Source organism: Somniosus microcephalus, chromosome 27 (genome assembly GCF_052327205.1).
Source record: "Somniosus microcephalus isolate GS21.2 chromosome 27, FLI_Smic_1.0, whole genome shotgun sequence".
Classification (NCBI taxonomy): domain Eukaryota; kingdom Metazoa; phylum Chordata; class Chondrichthyes; order Squaliformes; family Somniosidae; genus Somniosus; species Somniosus microcephalus.
Window position 1 is genome coordinate 38174677 of NC_141013.1, and position 17744 is coordinate 38192420.

Here is a 17744-nt window from a genome sequence, read left to right on the forward strand (position 1 = left end):
ATCGTAGCCCTACTCTGCCTCAATATCACCCTCCATGTGAGGAGACCAAAACTGGACATAGTATTCCAACTGAGGCCTGACCAAGGTCTTGCACAAGGACAAAATAGTCCCTTTGTGTTATGGTCAATTGTCCTATAAATGCACCCGAACACCCTATTTGCTCTAGCTATCGCTTCATGGCATTGCTCATGAACCTTTAGAGATCCGTGCACTAGAACGCCCAGATCTCTCTCTTTCTTCAACTTCTTCAATGCTTTTCCCTGAAGGTTGTATGTTGAGCATTCACCCTGCCTACATACATAACAAAGGAATAGGAGTAGGCCATTTAGCCTCTCGAGCCTGTTCCGCCATTCAGTGAGATCATGAATAATCTGTGACCTAACTCCATATAGCACTGCACTTTTCCAAATTAAACATCATTTGCCAGTCACGAGCCCAATCCCCCAACACATCAAGATCTGCCTGAAGCAGTCGAGAATAGTTTACAGTCTTAACACTTGCACAGATCTTAGTATCATCTGCAAATGTGCAGATCGTGCCCGCAACACCTATATATAGATCATTAATAAAAATAGTAAAGAGCAACAGTCCCAACACCGATCCCTGCTGGACACCACTGGTGACCGATCTTCAAACAGATCCAAATCCATCTATAACTGCTTTCTGCCTACGCGCAGCCAGTTCTCAATCCAGGTCAATTTATTACCACTAATACCAAAGGCTTCATTCTTGCAGAGAAGCCTCTTGTGCAGTACCTTGGCAAAAGCAATTGTCAATTTGTTCAACATTACTTAATACGATCATTTTTTTTTTGCAGGTTTGCAAAAGTTGAAATCAGTTCATCAGAACCAATTGTTCCATTCAGGGAGACTATCATTCGACCGCCAAAGGTGGACATGGTAAATGAAGACATGGGCACACAGCAAAAGGTTGCTGTCATTCACCAAAAGAAGGAGGACCAGAGTAAATATCCTGAAGGTGTCAACGTGGATTCTGATGGACTTGTGACCTTGAATACGCCCAATAAGTTGTCCACTCTCAGCGTGAGAGCCATGCCACTTCCTGAACCAGTCACGCAGCTACTTGAAGAAAACAGTGATCTGATTCGTACAATAGAGCAGTTCAACTTATCAGTAAAAGAAGGCAGAGAAGCTCTGGAACTCAATCTAACGACCCTTGAGGCTATCCGGAAGTTTAAGCAAAAGCTCGAGGAGAACTTCGTAGGCCGGAAATGGAGAAATGCAGTGAACCAAATTTCCTCATTTGGACCACGCCGTTATGGTCCTAATATTTTACTAAATGGATTAGAAAGCTATCATAGGCCATCTATGTGGCAGTGCCTTGACAAAACCAGTAAGGATACAGGAACATACAAGGATTTTGACAACAGTATAATCAGTGGATTTCAGTTAGCTACCCTTTCAGGTCCTGTGTGTGAAGAACCTCTTATGGGCGTTTGCTTCACGTTAGAAAAATGGGACATGAACAAAGTACAGCAACTTGTTCAAACGCACAACCAATCTTCCACTGAGGGGCAAGCAACAAAGACTGAGGAGTCGCAGCAGCAGATAACCTCAAAAGAAAATAGCCTTTCTGAATTGGAGCCTTTATTGGAAAGCCCAGCAGGACAAGATGGTCAGATTCAGGGCAGTCAGACTCCAGCTGAGAGTGTAGCAGATGGCAAATGTAACTCTGAAGTGGTGCTTACAGATTGCTATGGTCCTTTCTCAGGACAGCTCATTGCCACAACGAAGGAAGCCTGTCGTTTTGCATTCCAAGCAAGGCCTCAGCGGCTAATGGCAGCGATGTACACGTGTGAGATTATGGCAACTGCAGAAGTACTAGGTAAGAATTGTAAGAAACGGTTATCTCTCTTGAACTCTTTCCCAAGAAAACCTGTCAACTGATGGAAATAGCATGTGCGCCCCCGTGCCAAGATTTTGATGTTTTTGCAATGCAGCTGTCATCTAAACTTCCTTTTGCTGTAAATCCATAAATAGCAACCAGAAATATTGATGCCGTCTAGCACACAAACGGTTATGTCTAGTTACAGCGTAGACAGTCCTTTTAATCTGTGGTGTGTACCAAGCTGAGCCTGCCGCCTGACCTGTCTTTTTTGTTGCGTGATGTATCTGTGACTTTCTCCTGTTTTCTTTCCCTTAATTGTACCTGGGCATTCTACTGCAATTATCCTGTCTTGAAAAACAAGATTTACACCAACTAAATGGATTTACTTCACTTGGGGAACTGAACTGCACTGTTCCCTTTGAATTAGAAAGAGTACAACAGGTGGGGAATGTCTGTCAAAGCAGTCTTTATTGACTACATTGGAAGCAGAAATAGAAGTTGCAAGTCTGACCCAATACCGGGGAAAAAATTACTTTTGCCACGTAAATTTTTACCTGTCAAGTCATATAACTGAGATGTTCAATCTATAGCATTAATATTTCTTCTGCCCCTGCCTCAGCCCATCTGCTTTAGCTACCTCCAGACTCGACTATTCCACTGCGCTCCTGGCCGGCCTCCCGTCTTCCACCCACCAACGCCTCAAATTTAGAATTCTCATCCTCATGTTCAAATCCCTCCAGGGCTTTGCCCTTCCCTATCTCTGTAAATACCTCCAGCCCTACAACCCTCAGAGATCTCTGTGTTCCTCCAACTCCAGCCTCTTGTGCATCCCCCACTTCATTTGCTCCACCATTGGCGGCCGTGCCTTCAGCTGCCTTGGCCCTAAGTTCTGGAATTCCCTCCCCAAACCTCTTTGGCTCTCCACCTCTCTCCTCTGTTAAGACACTGCTTAAAAACGACCTCTTTGACCAAGCATTTGGTCACCTAATGTCTCTTTCTTTGGCTCAGTGTCAATACTTGTCTGATTATACTCCTGTGAAGCACTTTGGGTCATTTTACTACATTAAAGGCGCTATATAAAGGCAAGTTTTTGTTGTTGTACAGACTTAATCGTTTCATCCTAAATTTGTAATTGTGCTGATGTCTATTAGATTGGTCTGGATTGTGATTGGTCTGGATTATGATGTTGGATATTGATCCAAAAATTAATACGACAGACCGAAGGCAGTAAGATCATTAGTGGAATGGCCATGCCATATACCTGTATTGGCAATTGTGGATTAGTCCAGAGCTTTCAAGGTAATGGATAATTTGAGAGTTAACAACATCTTCCATAACTTTAGAAAGTAACAATGTAAAGACAATAGGGCAGTAGTTCAAAAGTATGAGGGACAGGGTGAAAACAAACAAACTTCCAAGGGGTATGAAACATTAAGGACAGGGATAAATTGGGGGCCATACATCTCGAAAGCCAGAAGATTTCTTTGCTTGTAGAAAGAAACAAACTCAGGCAGAGCTGGTGTCTGTCATATTGATTAAACAAAACGGAGCAATGAGTGGAATGTTCTTTGCCAAGATCATGGAGCTGATGGTTGGTGGAGAAAAATTGAAAGCCAGTAACTATACGAGGATAGAAAGGAGGTGGACAAGAGTAACCCGCAGAAATTGAGAGAGACAGCTTTGACAAGGAGTGACTTCTGGAGGGACAAGAAGAGAGTGGTTAACCCCTTTTGTGAATCAAGTTGTGATTTGCTGCTCTAAAAGTTGGTTTACAGAGGTTATGAGCAGAGGTAACCTCAGAGAAATAATCTCCCAGAGATGTCGGGGAATATAGGGTCTAATGAGAGGGAGGAATTGAATGAAATCAGTATTTGTAGGGAAATTGACGGGATTGAAGGCCGATAAATCCCCAGGGCCTGATAATCTACATCCTAGGGTACTTAAGGAAGTGGCCCTAGAAATAGTAGATGCATTGCTGGTCATCTTCCAAAATTCTATAGACTCTGGAACTGTTCCCATGGATTGGAGGGTAGCTAATGTAACCCCACTATTTAAAAAAGGTGGTAGAGAGAAAACGGGGAATTATAGACCTGTAAGCCTGACATCGGTAGTGGGGAAAATGCTAGAGTCCATTATAAAAGATGTAATAGCAGAGCACTTGTGTTGTGTCTCAAGGGGTTTTATACCCTTACCTATATAACAATTAAGAAGGACTCCGGGGTGGAGAGTTTAGTTAACGGCCATTTTATTTACAATGTGCTTCTTCACTCAATGCACTACATTTCCCATAGTGCATTGCAAATCACCACTACAGTATCCCATGTGGGACAATTCTAATACACATTCAAAATACACAACAACTTGTAAAACAGTGACAGGATCGGACAAAGTCAACATGGATTTACAAAAGGTAAATCATGCTTGACTAATCTACTGGAATTTTTTGAGGATGTAACTGGTAGAATAGATAAGGGAGAACCAGTGGATGTGGTGTATTTGGACTTTCAGAAGGCTTTCGATAAGGTCCCGCATAAGAGACTAGCGTGCAAAGTTAAAGCACATGGGATTGGGGGTAAGGTACTGACTTGGATAAAAAACTGGTTGGCATGCAAAGTTAAAGCACATGGGATTTGGGGGTAAGGTACTGACTTGGATAGAGAACTGGTTGGCAGACAGGAAGCAAAGAGTTGGAATAAACGGGTCTTTTTCCGAGTGGCAGGCAGTGACTAGTGGGGCACCGCAGGGATCGGTGCTAGGACCCCAGCTATTCACAATATATATTAATGATCTAGACGAGGGAACTAGATGTAATATCTCCAAGTTTGCAGACAACACAAAGCTGGGTGGGCATGTGTGCTGTGAGGAGGATGCAGAGAACTTCAGTATGATTTGGACAGGTTGGGTGATTGGGCAGATGCATGGCAGATGCAGTACAATATGGATAAATGCGAGGTTATCCACTTTGGTGGCAAAAACAGGAAGACAGATTATTATCTGAACGGCAATAGATTGGGAAAAGGGGAAGTGCAACGAGACCTGGGTGTCCTTGTGCACCAGTCGCTGAAGGTTAGAATGCAGGTGCAGCAGGCGGTTAAGAAGGCAAATGGTACGTTGGCCTTCATAGCAAGAGGATTCGAGTACAGGAGCAAGGATGTCTTGCTGCAGTTGTACAGGGCCTTGGTGAGATCACACCTTGAGTATTGTGTGCAGTTTTGGTCGCCTTATCTGAGGAAGGATGTTCTTGCCATGGAGGGAGTGCAGCGAAGATTCACCAGACTGATACCTGGGATGGCAAGATTGACGTATGAAGAGATTGGGTCGATTAGGCTTATATTCGCTGGAGTTTAGAAGAATGAGAGGGGATCTCATTGAAACTTATAAAATTCTAACAGGACTAGGCAAACTAGATGCAGGAAGGATGTTCCCGAATGCGGGGGAGTCCAGAACCAGGGGTCACAGTCTAAGGATAAGGGGTAAGCCATTTAGGACAGAGATGAGGAGGAATTTCTTCACCCAGAGAGTGGTGAACCTGTGGAATTCTCTACCACACAGAAGGCAGTTGAGGCCAATTCATTAAATATATTCAAGAAGGAGTTAGATATATTTCTTAAGGCTAAAGGGATCAAGGGATATGGGGAGAAAGCAGGGACAGGGTACTGAGTTTGGATGATCAGGCATGATCTCATTAAATGGCGGAGCAGGCTCGAGGGACCGAATGGCCTACTCCTGCTCCTATCTTCTATGTTTCTATGTAATTAGCTCAGCACAGTTCACACTCATCGAGGTATGGGTGCAAAAGCAGAATTTCTGCGGGGCAGAAATTTTGGAAATAAAAATCTGGTACCAGTAAAAGTGACCATTAAGGTGTCGGATTATTGTAAAAACCCAACTGGTTCACTGATGTTTTTTAGGGATGGAAACCTGCCGTCCTTACCCGGTCTGGCCTATATGTGACTCCAGACCCACAGCAATGTGGTTGACCCTTACTTGCCCTCTGAAGTGACCTAGTAAGCCACTTAGTTGTATCAAACCACAGTGGTTCAAGAAAAAGCCCATCACCACCTTCTCAAGGGAAACTAGGGATGGGCAATAAATCCCACAATAAATCCCACAACCAACGGACCAGATCAAAGCTCTGCAGTCCTGCCACATCCTGAGAATGACATTTTTAAAAATAGCGTGAGTGATTGACACAGTGATTTATACCAACATCCTGGATCCAGGGTCTCTAACTAACCCCCCTCTTCCCCCGCCCCCCGCGGTTGGTGACCCCTCCATGAGGCCTCCCGCCCCCCCCGACCCCCCAATGTTGATGAGGCCGGCCGCGATCCTTCGCCCCCCCCCCGCCAATCCTCCGCCAACCCATTCCCCCCTCCACCACACCCCCCCCCGTGATCCCCACTTGCCTGCCAATCCCTGACCACCCCCATCTGCCGATCCCTGACCTCCCTGATCCCCTGCCGATCCTGCGACCCCCCTCCCACAGATCCTCTTTCCTCTCTCCCGATTGCCGACCCCCCTCCCGCCAATTGCCAACCACCCCCCCCAACCCCCGCCGATTGCTGACCCCCTCCCGCTAATTCCCATCATCCCCCCCCCCCCAACTGATTGCCGACCCCATCCCGATTCACGACCCTGCCCCAACTGCCCATTGCCGACCCCTCTCCCGCGATCCCTTCCCCCGGACTGACCCTCGCAACTGAGGTCTACCCGCCCACAGCCAGCCTGCTTCTCAAGCTGGCTAGGTGCGGGCGGGAAACCGAGGCCTCACATTCAACTTAGGCCCTGCCGGTAAAGTCAGCAGGACCTGCGGGAAACCCGGCCTCCCGGATTTCTCGCCCGCCTTGGAGGCCCTCAGTCTTCCCAAAGAAAATTCCGGCCAGTGTGTGTGTGAGAGAGACACACAGATTGAAAAAGCAAGAGAGACAAGTGGAATTGTTACTTTTTGGCTCTTTTCTAAACTTACCTGAGATTGTTTGGACTCTCGTGTCTTAGATCACTCTCACAGTTGAGTCCCAACTCCCAAGCTTCCATCACATCAGGCCTCATTTAAAGTTTAAAATATGAAGGGGAACGAGAGCATAGTGGTTATGTTACTGGACTAGTAATCCCACGGAAGCTGTGGAATTTATATTCAGTTAATTAAATAAATCTGAAATAAAAAAGCTAGTCTCGGTAGTGGTGACCTTCTTCACTCTGAGGACACCCTCCATCGTGTTGTGTGGCACTACCACTGTGCTGAATGGATAGATTCAGAAGAGATCTAGCAGCTCAAAACTGGGCAACCATGAGGTGCCGTGGGCCATCAGAAGCAGCAGAATTGTATTCCACCACAATCTGTAACCTCATGGCCCTGCATATCCCTCACTCTACCATTAACATCAAGCCAGACGACCAACCCTGGTTCAATGAGGAATGTAGAAAAGCATGCCAGGAGCAACACCTGGCTAAACAACAGAAGCAGCATGCTATAGACAGAGCTAGGTGATCCCACAACCAACGGATCAGATCAAAGCTCTGCAGTCCTGCCACATCCACTCGTGAATGGTGGTGGACCATCAAACAACTGACTGGAGGAGGAGGCACCATGAACATCCCCAGCCTCAATGATGGCGGAGCCCAGCACAAGGCTGAAGCGTTTGCAACCATCTTCAGCCAGAGGTGCCAAGTATATGATCCATCTCGGCCTCCTCCTAAGGTTCCCAGAAGCCAGTCGTCAGCCAACTCGATTAACTCCACGTGATAACAAGAAACGGCTGAGCGCACTGGATACAGCAAAGGCCCCGACAACATCCCGGCTGTCGTGCTGAAGACTTGTGCTCCAGAACTCGCCGTGCCTCCAGCTAATCTGTTCCAGTACAGCTACAACACTGACATCTACCCGACAATGTGGAAAACTGCCCAGGTATGTCCTGTCCACAAAGAACAGGACAAATCCAATCCAGCCAATTACCGCCCCATCAGTCTATTCTCAATCATCAGCAAAGTGATGGAAGGTGTTGCTGACAGTGCTGTCAAGTGGCACTTACTCACCGATGCTCAGTTTGTGTTCCACCAGGACTACTCAGCTCCAGACCTCATCCCAGCCTTGGTCCAAACATAGACAAAAGAGCTGAATTCCAGAGGCAGCATTTGACTGAGTGTGGCTTCAAGGAGCCCTAGTAAAATTGAAGTCAATTGGAATAAGGGAACAACTCTCCAACAACAGAAGATGGTTGTGGTTGTTGGAGGCCAATCATCTCAGCCCCAGGACATCGCTGCAGGAGTTCCTCAGGGCAGTGTCCTAGGCCCAACCAGGCTTCAGCTGCTTCATCAATAACCTTCCCTCCATCGTAAGGTCAGAAGTGGGGATGTTCGCTGATGATTGCACAGTGTTCAGTTTCATTCGCAACTCCTTAGCTAATGAAGCAGTCCATGCCCACATGCAGCAAGACCTGGACAACATTCAGCCTTGGGCTGATAAGTGCCAAGTAACATTCGCGCCACATAAGTGCCAGGCAATGACTATCTCCAATAAGAGAGTGTCTAACCACTGCCTCTTGACATTCAATGGCATTACCATCGCTGAATCCCCCAACATCAACATCCATTGACCAGGAACTTAACTGGACCAGCCACATAAATACTGTGGCAACAAAAGCAGGTCAGAGGCTGGGTATTTGGTGGCGAGTGTCTCACCTCCTGACTCCCCAAAGCCTTTCTACCATCTACAAGGCACAAGTCAGGAGTGTGATGGAACACACTCCACTTGCCTGGATGAGTGCAGCTCCAGCTACACTGAAGAAGCTTGACACCATCCAGGACAAAGCAGCCTTATTTTAATCTTTAAATGCCCACTTGATTGGCACCCCATCCACCACCTTAAACATTCACTCCCTCTGTGGTAAACCACTGTAGTTCACTGTGTTCACTGTTGTTGTTGTTGTTGTTGTCGTTCACTCTTGTTTCACTGTTGTGCCTGACTATGCCTCAGCTGACTCCGCCCCTGGGCTACCGAGTATAAGAGCGGCCGCATGGCAGCTCCTGGCATTCGGTCGTCCACTAGAGGCATAGTCCTGATCTGTCTGAAGTGCAATTCAGTAGTTAATAAAAGCCTGTTGTTCTGAACTCTGCCTAGCCTTTTATTAGAATTGATAGCGCATCAATTTTATTAACTACTGAAAAAAAAAAAACGATGCTGCAGATTCTTAAGATCAAGTGCCTGGAACTCGACCCGCAAGAACCGGACTCGACTGCTAAGTTCTCGCACTGGCTGCACTGTTTTGAGTCCTTTCTGACTGCATCCGGCGAGACCGTCGCCGCCGATGCCGACAAGCTCAGGGTGCTGAACTCTAAAGTAAACCACCGAGCTTTTGCCCTTATCCGGGACGCTACGAGCTACCAGGGGGCTAGCGACATCTTGAAGGAGCAATACGCACGCCCGGTCAACTATGTTTACGCAAGACATCTCCTGGGGTCTCGCAAACAACAGCCCGGGGAACCCACAGAAGCATACATACGGGCGCTGAAGGAACTCGGCCGAGCCTGCGAATGCAAGCAAGTAACAGCCACGGAACATACGGAGGAGCTCATCCGGGACGCCCTCGTGGCGGGCCTCAGGTCCACTCACACACGGCAGCGACTGCTGGAAAGTAGCGAGCTCGACCTGAAGAAGGCGATTTCACTCACCCTCTCGTTGGACGTAGCCCACCGGAACATGGAGGCCTACTCCCCGGACCGCGCGGCCGCCTCATGGATGCCGCAGCCGCCGCCACCTTGGGACGCGGCGCCGCCACGGGCCCTGGCCTCAACTGCTGCAGCGATGTCCCGCCCGAGCCAGAAATGTTATTTCTGTGGCCAAACCAAACACCCCAGGGCGCGCTGCCCGGCGAAAAACGTGGTCTGCTCTGCCTGCGGTAAGAAGGGACACTACGCTGGCGTCTGCAGAAGTCAGAAGACCCCTACCTCCAGCAGCGCCGCGTGCGATTCGTGGGAGCGGCCATCTTGCCTCCCTCCAGCCTCGTGGGGATCGGGATCGTCATGGGCGCCGTCATTTTGTCCTTCCTCTCCGACGCCGCCATCTTGTCCGCCATTCTGCCAACGGGCCCCCGACTCACCCACCGCCGCCTCACCGGGGTTCTACAGCGACGCTACCGACTCCACAGTGGCCTCCATCACGCTGGATCAATCCAGACCCCATCAGCTAGCCAGGTCCACGATGGACATCCAGGTAAATGGCCGCGCCACAACTTGCCTTTTTGATTCCGGGAGCACGGAGAGCTTCATACACCCTGATACAGTATGGCGCTATTCTCTCTCGGTCCGGCCAACGCGCCATCGGATCTCCATGGCCTCGAAATCCCACTCAGCAGACGTCGGCGGCTACTGCGTAGTGACCCTCTCGGTGAAGGGCTCCGTATATAAAAATGTAAAGCTATTCGTCCTGCCACATCTCTGCGCTGCCGTTCTACTGGGGTTGGACTTTCATTGTCACTTTAAGAGTGTCACCTTGACATACGGTGGACCTCTTCCCCCGCTCACTGTCTGCAACCAGCAGTTTTTAAATTGCCCGCCGCGCCCCACCTGTAGTCTCTCCACCCTCAAAATCACCCCCCCCCCTCCCCTGTTCGCCAACCTCACCCGCGACTGCAAGCCTATCGCCACAAAGAGCAGGCGATACAGCACCGGGGACAGATCCTTCATAAGATCTGAGGTGACGCGGCTCTTGAAAGAGGGGATTATTGAGGATAGTACCAGCCCCTGGCGAGCCCAGGTGGTAGTCGTTAAGACTGGCAACAAGCAGCGCCTAGTCATCGACTACAGCCAGACTATCAACAAGTACACGCAGTTGGACGCATACCCCCTCCCCCGCATAGCCGACATGGTTAATAAGATAGCGCAATACCGCGTTTTCTCGACCATTGACCTCAAGGCAGCATACCACCAAATCCCTATCCGCCCTGAGGACCACCAGTACACAGCTTTCGAGGCAAACGGCCGCCTTTTTCACTTCCTCAGGGTTCCTTTTGGCGTCACCAACGGTGTCTCCGTCTTCCAGAGGGAGATGGACCGGATGGTCGACGAGAATGCGTTACAGGCCACGTTTCCCTACCTAGACAACGTGACCATCTGCGGCCATGACCTGCAGGACCATGACGCCAATCTTGATAAGTTCCTCCGCACGGCCCAACTCCTAAACCTCACGTACAACAAGGAAAAGTGCATATTCCGCACAGCCCGCCTCGCTATCCTTGGTTGCGTGGTGAAACACGGAGTCATCAGTCCTGACCCTGACCGGATGCGCCCGTTGATGGAACTTCCCCTGCCCCACTGTCTCAAGGCCCTCAAAAGTTGCCTGGGCTTCTTTTCCTATTACGCCCTCATTATGCGGACAAAGCCCGTCCACTTATCAAGTCCACTTCCTTCCCCCTGACGGCGGAGGCCCGCTTAGCCTTTCACCGTATAAAAGATGACATTGCCAAGGCCACCATGCACTCGGTAGACGAGTCCATCCCCTTCCAGGTGGAGAGCGATGCATCCGACTTTGCCCTGGCCGCTACCCTTAACCAGGCGGGAAGACCCGTGGCCTTCTTTTCACGAACCCTCCAGGGCTCCGAACTCAGACACTCCTCTGTGGAAAAAGAGGCCCAGGCCATTGTGGAGGCGGTGCGCCACTGGCGGCACTACCTGGCTGGAAAACGATTTACCCTGTTTACTGACCAGCGTTCAGTTGCTTTCATGTTCAACAACAAGCAGAGGGGTAAAATCAAAAATGACAAGATTTTGAGGTGGAGAATCGAACTTTCCACCTACAATTACGACATCTTGTACCGGCCAGGGAAACTCAACGAACCCTCAGACGCTCTATCGCGAGGCACATGCGCCACCGCGCAGATCGAGAGACTACGGGGCCTCCACAACGACCTCTGCCACCCGGGGGTCACCAGGTTCTTCCATTTCATTAAGGGCCGCAACCTGCCTTACTCCATCGAGGGGGTCAGGACCATGACCAGGAGCTGCCCAGTCGCGCTTCTATAGGCCTGACAGAGCAAACCTGATCAAGGCCACCCGCCCTTTTGAGCGCCTGAGTATCGACTTTAAAGGGCCCCTCCCCTCCTCTGACCGCAATGTGTACTTCCTCAACATAGTTGATGAGTACTCCCGTTTCCCTTTTGCCATCCCCTGCCCGGACATGACCACCGCTACGGTCATTAAATGCCTGCACAACCTCTTTGCTCTGTTCGGTTTTCCCAGCTATATTCATAGCGACCGGGGCTCGTCCTTCATGAGCGACGAACTCCGTCAGTACCTGCTCATGAGAGGTATTGCCTCAAGCCGGACCACCAGCTACAACCCCCGGGGGAACGGACAGGTTGAAAGAGAGAACGCGACGGTCTGGAAGGCGGCCCTCCTAGCCTTAAAATCTAGGGGCCTTCCGACCTCCCGTTGGCAGGATGTCCTACCCGATGCGCTCCACTCCATCCGGTCACTGCTGTGTACAGCCACCAACGCAACCCCCCATGAGCGAATGTTTGTTTTTCCCCGGAGGTCCACATCCGGTAACTCACTACCACACTGGCTGACGTCCCCAGGGCCCGTCCTGCTGAGGAAGCATGTAAGGTCCCACAAAACGGCTCCCCTGGTAGAGAAGGTTCACCTCCTCCATGCCAACCCCCAGTACGCCTACGTGGCATACCCGGACGGGCGGGAGGACACAGTCTCCATTAGAGATCTGGCACCCTCGGGGTCCACCGACCCGCCACCATTGCCCCCCACCACAACCCCCTCCGACACGGCCCAAAATTCAGTAGACCCAATTCTCACCCCTGTCCATTCCACCCCAGTAGACGGCATGCCGCGCCCCCAGGACCAGCCGGAGCCCACTCGCCCACCCAACACCAAAGGGGACGATACGCCGGTGCTGGACCCCGCTCAAGACGCGTCGTGGGAAGCAGTACCATCGCAACCGTCGCCACGAAGATCTCGACGGCAAACGAGGCCGCCCGACAGACTCGCCTACTCGAACTTTTGATACACTTCACCCCGCCGGACTTAATTTTAAACGAGGGGTGAATGTGGTAAACCACTGTAGTTCACTGTGTTCACTGTTGTTGTTGTTGTTGTCGTTCACTCTTGTTTCACTGTTGTGCCTGACTATGCCTCAGCTGACTCCGCCCCTGGGCTACCGAGTATAAGAGCGGCCGCATGGCAGCTCCTGGCATTCGGTCGTCCACTAGAGGCATAGTCCTGATCTGTCTGAAGTGCAATTCAGTAGTTAATAAAAGCCTGTTGTTCTGAACTCTGCCTAGCCTTTTATTAGAATTGATAGCGCATCACCCTCCACCACCAGCGCACCGTGGCTGCAGTGTGTACCGTCTACAAGATGCACTGCAGTAACTCGCTACGGCTCCTTCGACAGCACTTCCCAAACCCATGACCTCTTCCACCTAGAAGGACAAGGGCAGCAGACGCATAGGAACACCCGCCACCTGCAAGTTCCCCTCCAAGTCACACAGCATCCTGACTTGGAAATATATCGCCGTTCCTTCATCGTCGCTGGGTCAAAATCCTGGAACTCTCTCCCTAACAGCACTGTGGGAGTACCTTCACCACACGGACTGCAGCGGTTCAAGAAGGCGGCTCACCACCACCTTCTCGAGGGCAATTAGGGATGGACAATAAATGCCCTCAACACAGTGACTGAATGTTATTAGGACAGCCACCAAATCCTAGTCAAAAATATATCATTGTTACTTCTGATTACATCTGCCACTTGTTTATATGAAGAACTCCAAAATAACAATTGCTTATAGAAACAGATTTATTTTTTATTGTGGATTAAACAAAACACTATTTTCTGGCGACCATTCAGAAAAAACCCCACTTGCTTCACTATCTCTGGGATGACCTCTTACAGACTTCGTTCTAAATTCTTCTAATGGAGCTGTACACTCCTGCACTTCCACACCCCATGCACCCCTCCTCTGATTCAGTAACTTGGAAGAATCAATAAGAACCATGATCCCCGTCATAATGCGATAGCCTAGTATCCCATAACCACTGGAGAGCCATGGTTACTTGTAAGAAAGTCTCCCTTCTACCAATCGGAGATTGGGAATAGGATTTCCTCCAAGAGGAGTGGTGGGAGAGATGCTGATGAGTTGCATTGTGGGACCAAGGCCCAAATACGGAGGCGTTCATCATGAGAGTTGTTCAAGGCCTCAATGTACTCTTGGTTTTTGATGTAATACTTTATTTAGCAAATCTTTAAATAATCTTTGCATATTTCTTTTTTTAATAATTAGTATTTCAATTTCACAGAAACACCATTTTGCTAATAAATTTAAGATGTACAGACAACGAGGCACTCGGCCCGATTTTAGGTGCAGTGTGGCCTGAAGCGGGCAGCAAACTGTCCAGCCTCCCACAGCGTAAGGCCCGGGAGATTTTAACTCATTTAAATGATCCCACTCAAGCTCCTGTGGGAATCATTACCTGGCTGGAGTGCAATTCCATGCGGCAGCCAGGGACCTGAGGGAACAGTCTCCCAGCAGATGGTCGGCAGAGGGGAAGGGAATCCCGGGACGGGGGCAACCCAGAGGAGCACTCCCAGTCCTCCTGGGCCGCAAGAAACCTTAAAAATTTAAACTTACTGGGCCTCTTCTGGCCATGATTCTGCTGGTGGTTTCACTGGGCGTCACTGCCGCGATCGGCAGTTAAAATTGCATCGAGGTCTGAATGATGTCGGGGGGGTCAAGGGGCAGGGTTAAAACCGTCCCTACTGACGTCTGGCCTTTATGACCTTGTCACAAGCTAACACTGCATTTGCACTGTCAAATTGAATGAGTCTGGTTAACAGGAAGTTACATAGAAACATAGAAGATAGGAGCAGGAGTAGGCCCTTCGAGCCTGCTCCGCCATTCAATGAGATCATGGCTGATCATCCAAATTCAGTACCCTGTCCCTGCCTTCTCCCCACATCCCTTGATCCCTTTAGCCTTAAGAAATATATCCAACTCTTTCTTGAATATATTTAATGAACTGGCCTCCACCGCCCTCTGTGGCAGAGAATTCCACAGGTTCACCACTCTCTGGGTGAAGAAATTCCTCCTCATTTCAGTCCTAAATGGCCTACCCCTTATCCTTAGACTATGACCCCTGGTTCTGGACTCCCCGGCCATCAGAAACATCCTTCCTGCATCTAGTCTGTCCAGGCCTGACAGAATTTTATAGGTTTCGATGAGATCCCCTCTCAATCTTCTAAACTCCAGTGAGTATAAGCCCAATCGACACAATCTCTCCTCATACGTCATTCCTGCCATCCCAGGTATCAGCCTGGTGAATCTTCGCTGCACTCCCTCCATGGCAAGAACATCCTTCCTCAGGTAAGGCGACCAAAACTGCACACAATACTCAAGGTGCGGTCTCACCAAGGCCCTGTACAACTATTAAATGGAGTTTCCTTCTACTGAAAACCAAGTATCAACAGCCTTGGTAGTGCAGTGGTGGCCACGTGCTAGTAGGCTGGTCAAATGGTCCAGAGATAGAGAATTGAATATTCAGCTAGAACAACAACAACCTGGCTTTCTATAACGCCTTTAACATAGTAAATCATCTCCGGGATAATCAGACAAATTGCCACCGAGTCAAAGAAGGAGATATTAGGACAGGCAAAGAGGTAGGTTTTAAGGAATGTCTTAAAGGAGGATCGAGAGGTGGAGAGGTTTAGGAAGGGAATTCCAGAGTTTGGGGCCGAGAAGGCTGAAGACCGTCAATGGTGGAGCGATGGAAGCGGGAGTTGCACAAGAGGCCAGAGTTGGAAGAACGCACAGTTGGAGGAGGGCTGATGGAGGTTACAATGGGGCAAGACCATGGAGTGATTTAAACATGAGGATGAGCTAGAAGGTTGGAACTGCAGATCCCAACTTCAATAAAATTTTCATTTCTTTACTGCGCAAATTTTGAAGTTCTCACCTAGGCTGATCGAAGCTAGACTGTCTGTTTCAGAGAGAGGAAAATTGGCAGAACCATTTCTACTCCTAGGAATGTATTTCCTGGCTGTAAGTAGCAGTTGTAATAGTTGATTCAGATTGGGAGTCAGATTTAAAACTGCTTTCTCCCTTTAAAAAACAAAATAGATATTCCGAAGACGACTTAAGTGTTCTTTTGATGGATTTTGCTCTATAATATAACACAACCTTACACAGTGACTGCTATGTACTGTAAATGAAGTTATATTTCACGATCATGCGTTTTAATATGAATCTCTTTTGTGCTTTGATAGGTCGGGTCTATGCAGTTCTTTCGAAGCGTACAGGCCGGGTGTTACAGGAAGAGATGAAGGAAGGGACAGAAATGTTCATTATCAAGGCCGTTTTGCCAGTCGCAGAAAGCTTTGGCTTTGCGGATGAAATCAGGAAGCGGACAAGCGGCCTTGCCAGCCCGCAGCTGGTGTTCAGTCACTGGGAGGTAAAAAATCAAGTAGTTCCATATGGTGTGGGTTTTTAATATCCGGCAGAGGTACTAGAGTTTTGGAGACATATATGCAACAGAAATAATGCACAGTACAACTTTAAAAGAGGTTATCCACTTTGGTGGCAAAAACAGGAAGGCAGATTATTATCTGAACGGCAATAGATTGGGAGAAGGGGAAGTGCAATGAGACCTGGGTGTCCTTGTGCACCAGTCGCTGAAGGTAAGCATGCAGGTGCAGCAGGCGGTTAAGAAGGCAAATGGTATGTTGGCCTTCATAGCGAGAGGGTTCGAGTTCAAGAACAAGGATGTCTTGCTACAGTTGTACAGGGCCTTGGTGAGACCACATCTTGAGTATTGTGTGCAGTTTTGATCTCCTTATCTGAGGAAGGATGTTCTTGCCATGGAGGGAGTGCAGCGAAGATTCACCAGGCTGATACCTGGGATGTTAGGAATGATGTATGAGGAGAGATTGGGTTGATTGGGCTTATACTCGCTGGAGTTTAGAAGAATGAGAGGGGATCTCATTGAAACTTATAAAATTCTAACAGGACTAGACAGACTTGATGCAGGAAGGTTGTTCCCGATGGCTGGGGAGTCCAGAACCAGGGGTCACAGTCTAAGGATAAGGGGTAAGCCATTTAGGACAGAGATGAGGAGGAATTTCTTCACCCAGAGAGTGGTGAACCTGTGGAATTCTCTACCACAGAAGGCAGTGGAGGCCAATTCATTAAATATATTCAAGAAGGAGTTGGATATATTTCTTAAGGCTAAAGGGATCAAGGGATATGGGGAGAAGGCAGGGACAGGGTACTGAATTTGGATGATCAGCCATGATCTCATTGAATGGCAGAGCAGGCTCGAGGAGCCGAATGGCCTACTCCTGCTCCTATCTTCTATGTATCTATGTAAAAAATTCCTAGTATTGAAGAATGAATCGCATCATTAATACGCCCTTTTAAAGTCAAGGAATTGAAAGAAAGAAAGACTTGTACTTATATACTGCCTGTCATGGCCTCAGGACGTCCCAAAGCACTTCACAGCCAATGAAGTACATTTGAAGTGTAATGTTATAATGTAGAAAATGTGGCAGCCAATGTGCACACAGCAAGGTCCCACACACAGCAATATGATAATGACCAGATAATCTGTTTTTTAGTGATGTTAATTGGGGGATAATTATTGGCTAAGACACTGGGAAGAATTCCCCTTGCTCTTCTTCAGAATAGCACCATGGGATCTTTTACGTCCACCTGAGAGGGCAGACGTTGGTTTAGCATCTCATCCAAAAGACAGCACAGCACCTCTGACAGCGTGGCACTCCCTCAGTACTGCACTGGAATGCCAACCTAGATTTGGCACTCAAGCCGCTGGAGTGGGACTTGAACCCACGACCTTCTGACTCGGAGACAAGAGTGCTACCCACTGAGCAACGGCTGATATCT

General features: G+C 48.9%; 1 protein-coding gene across 4 annotated transcripts in view; it reads left to right on the forward strand.

Annotated features, from left to right (window-relative positions):
• Window positions 1-17744, forward strand: part of efl1 (elongation factor like GTPase 1) — a 369111-nt gene that overhangs the window by 269521 nt on the left and 81846 nt on the right. For 3 of the 4 annotated variants that reach the window (XM_085968864.1, XM_085968867.1, XM_085968865.1), the window contains 2 exons: window positions 818-1845; window positions 16112-16296. In XM_085968864.1, coding sequence (XP_085824990.1) covers window positions 818-1845; window positions 16112-16296 — 1213 coding nt within the window. The remainder of the gene's footprint in view (window positions 1-817; window positions 1846-16111; window positions 16297-17744) is intronic. The other variant, XM_085968866.1, reaches the window with a different exon arrangement.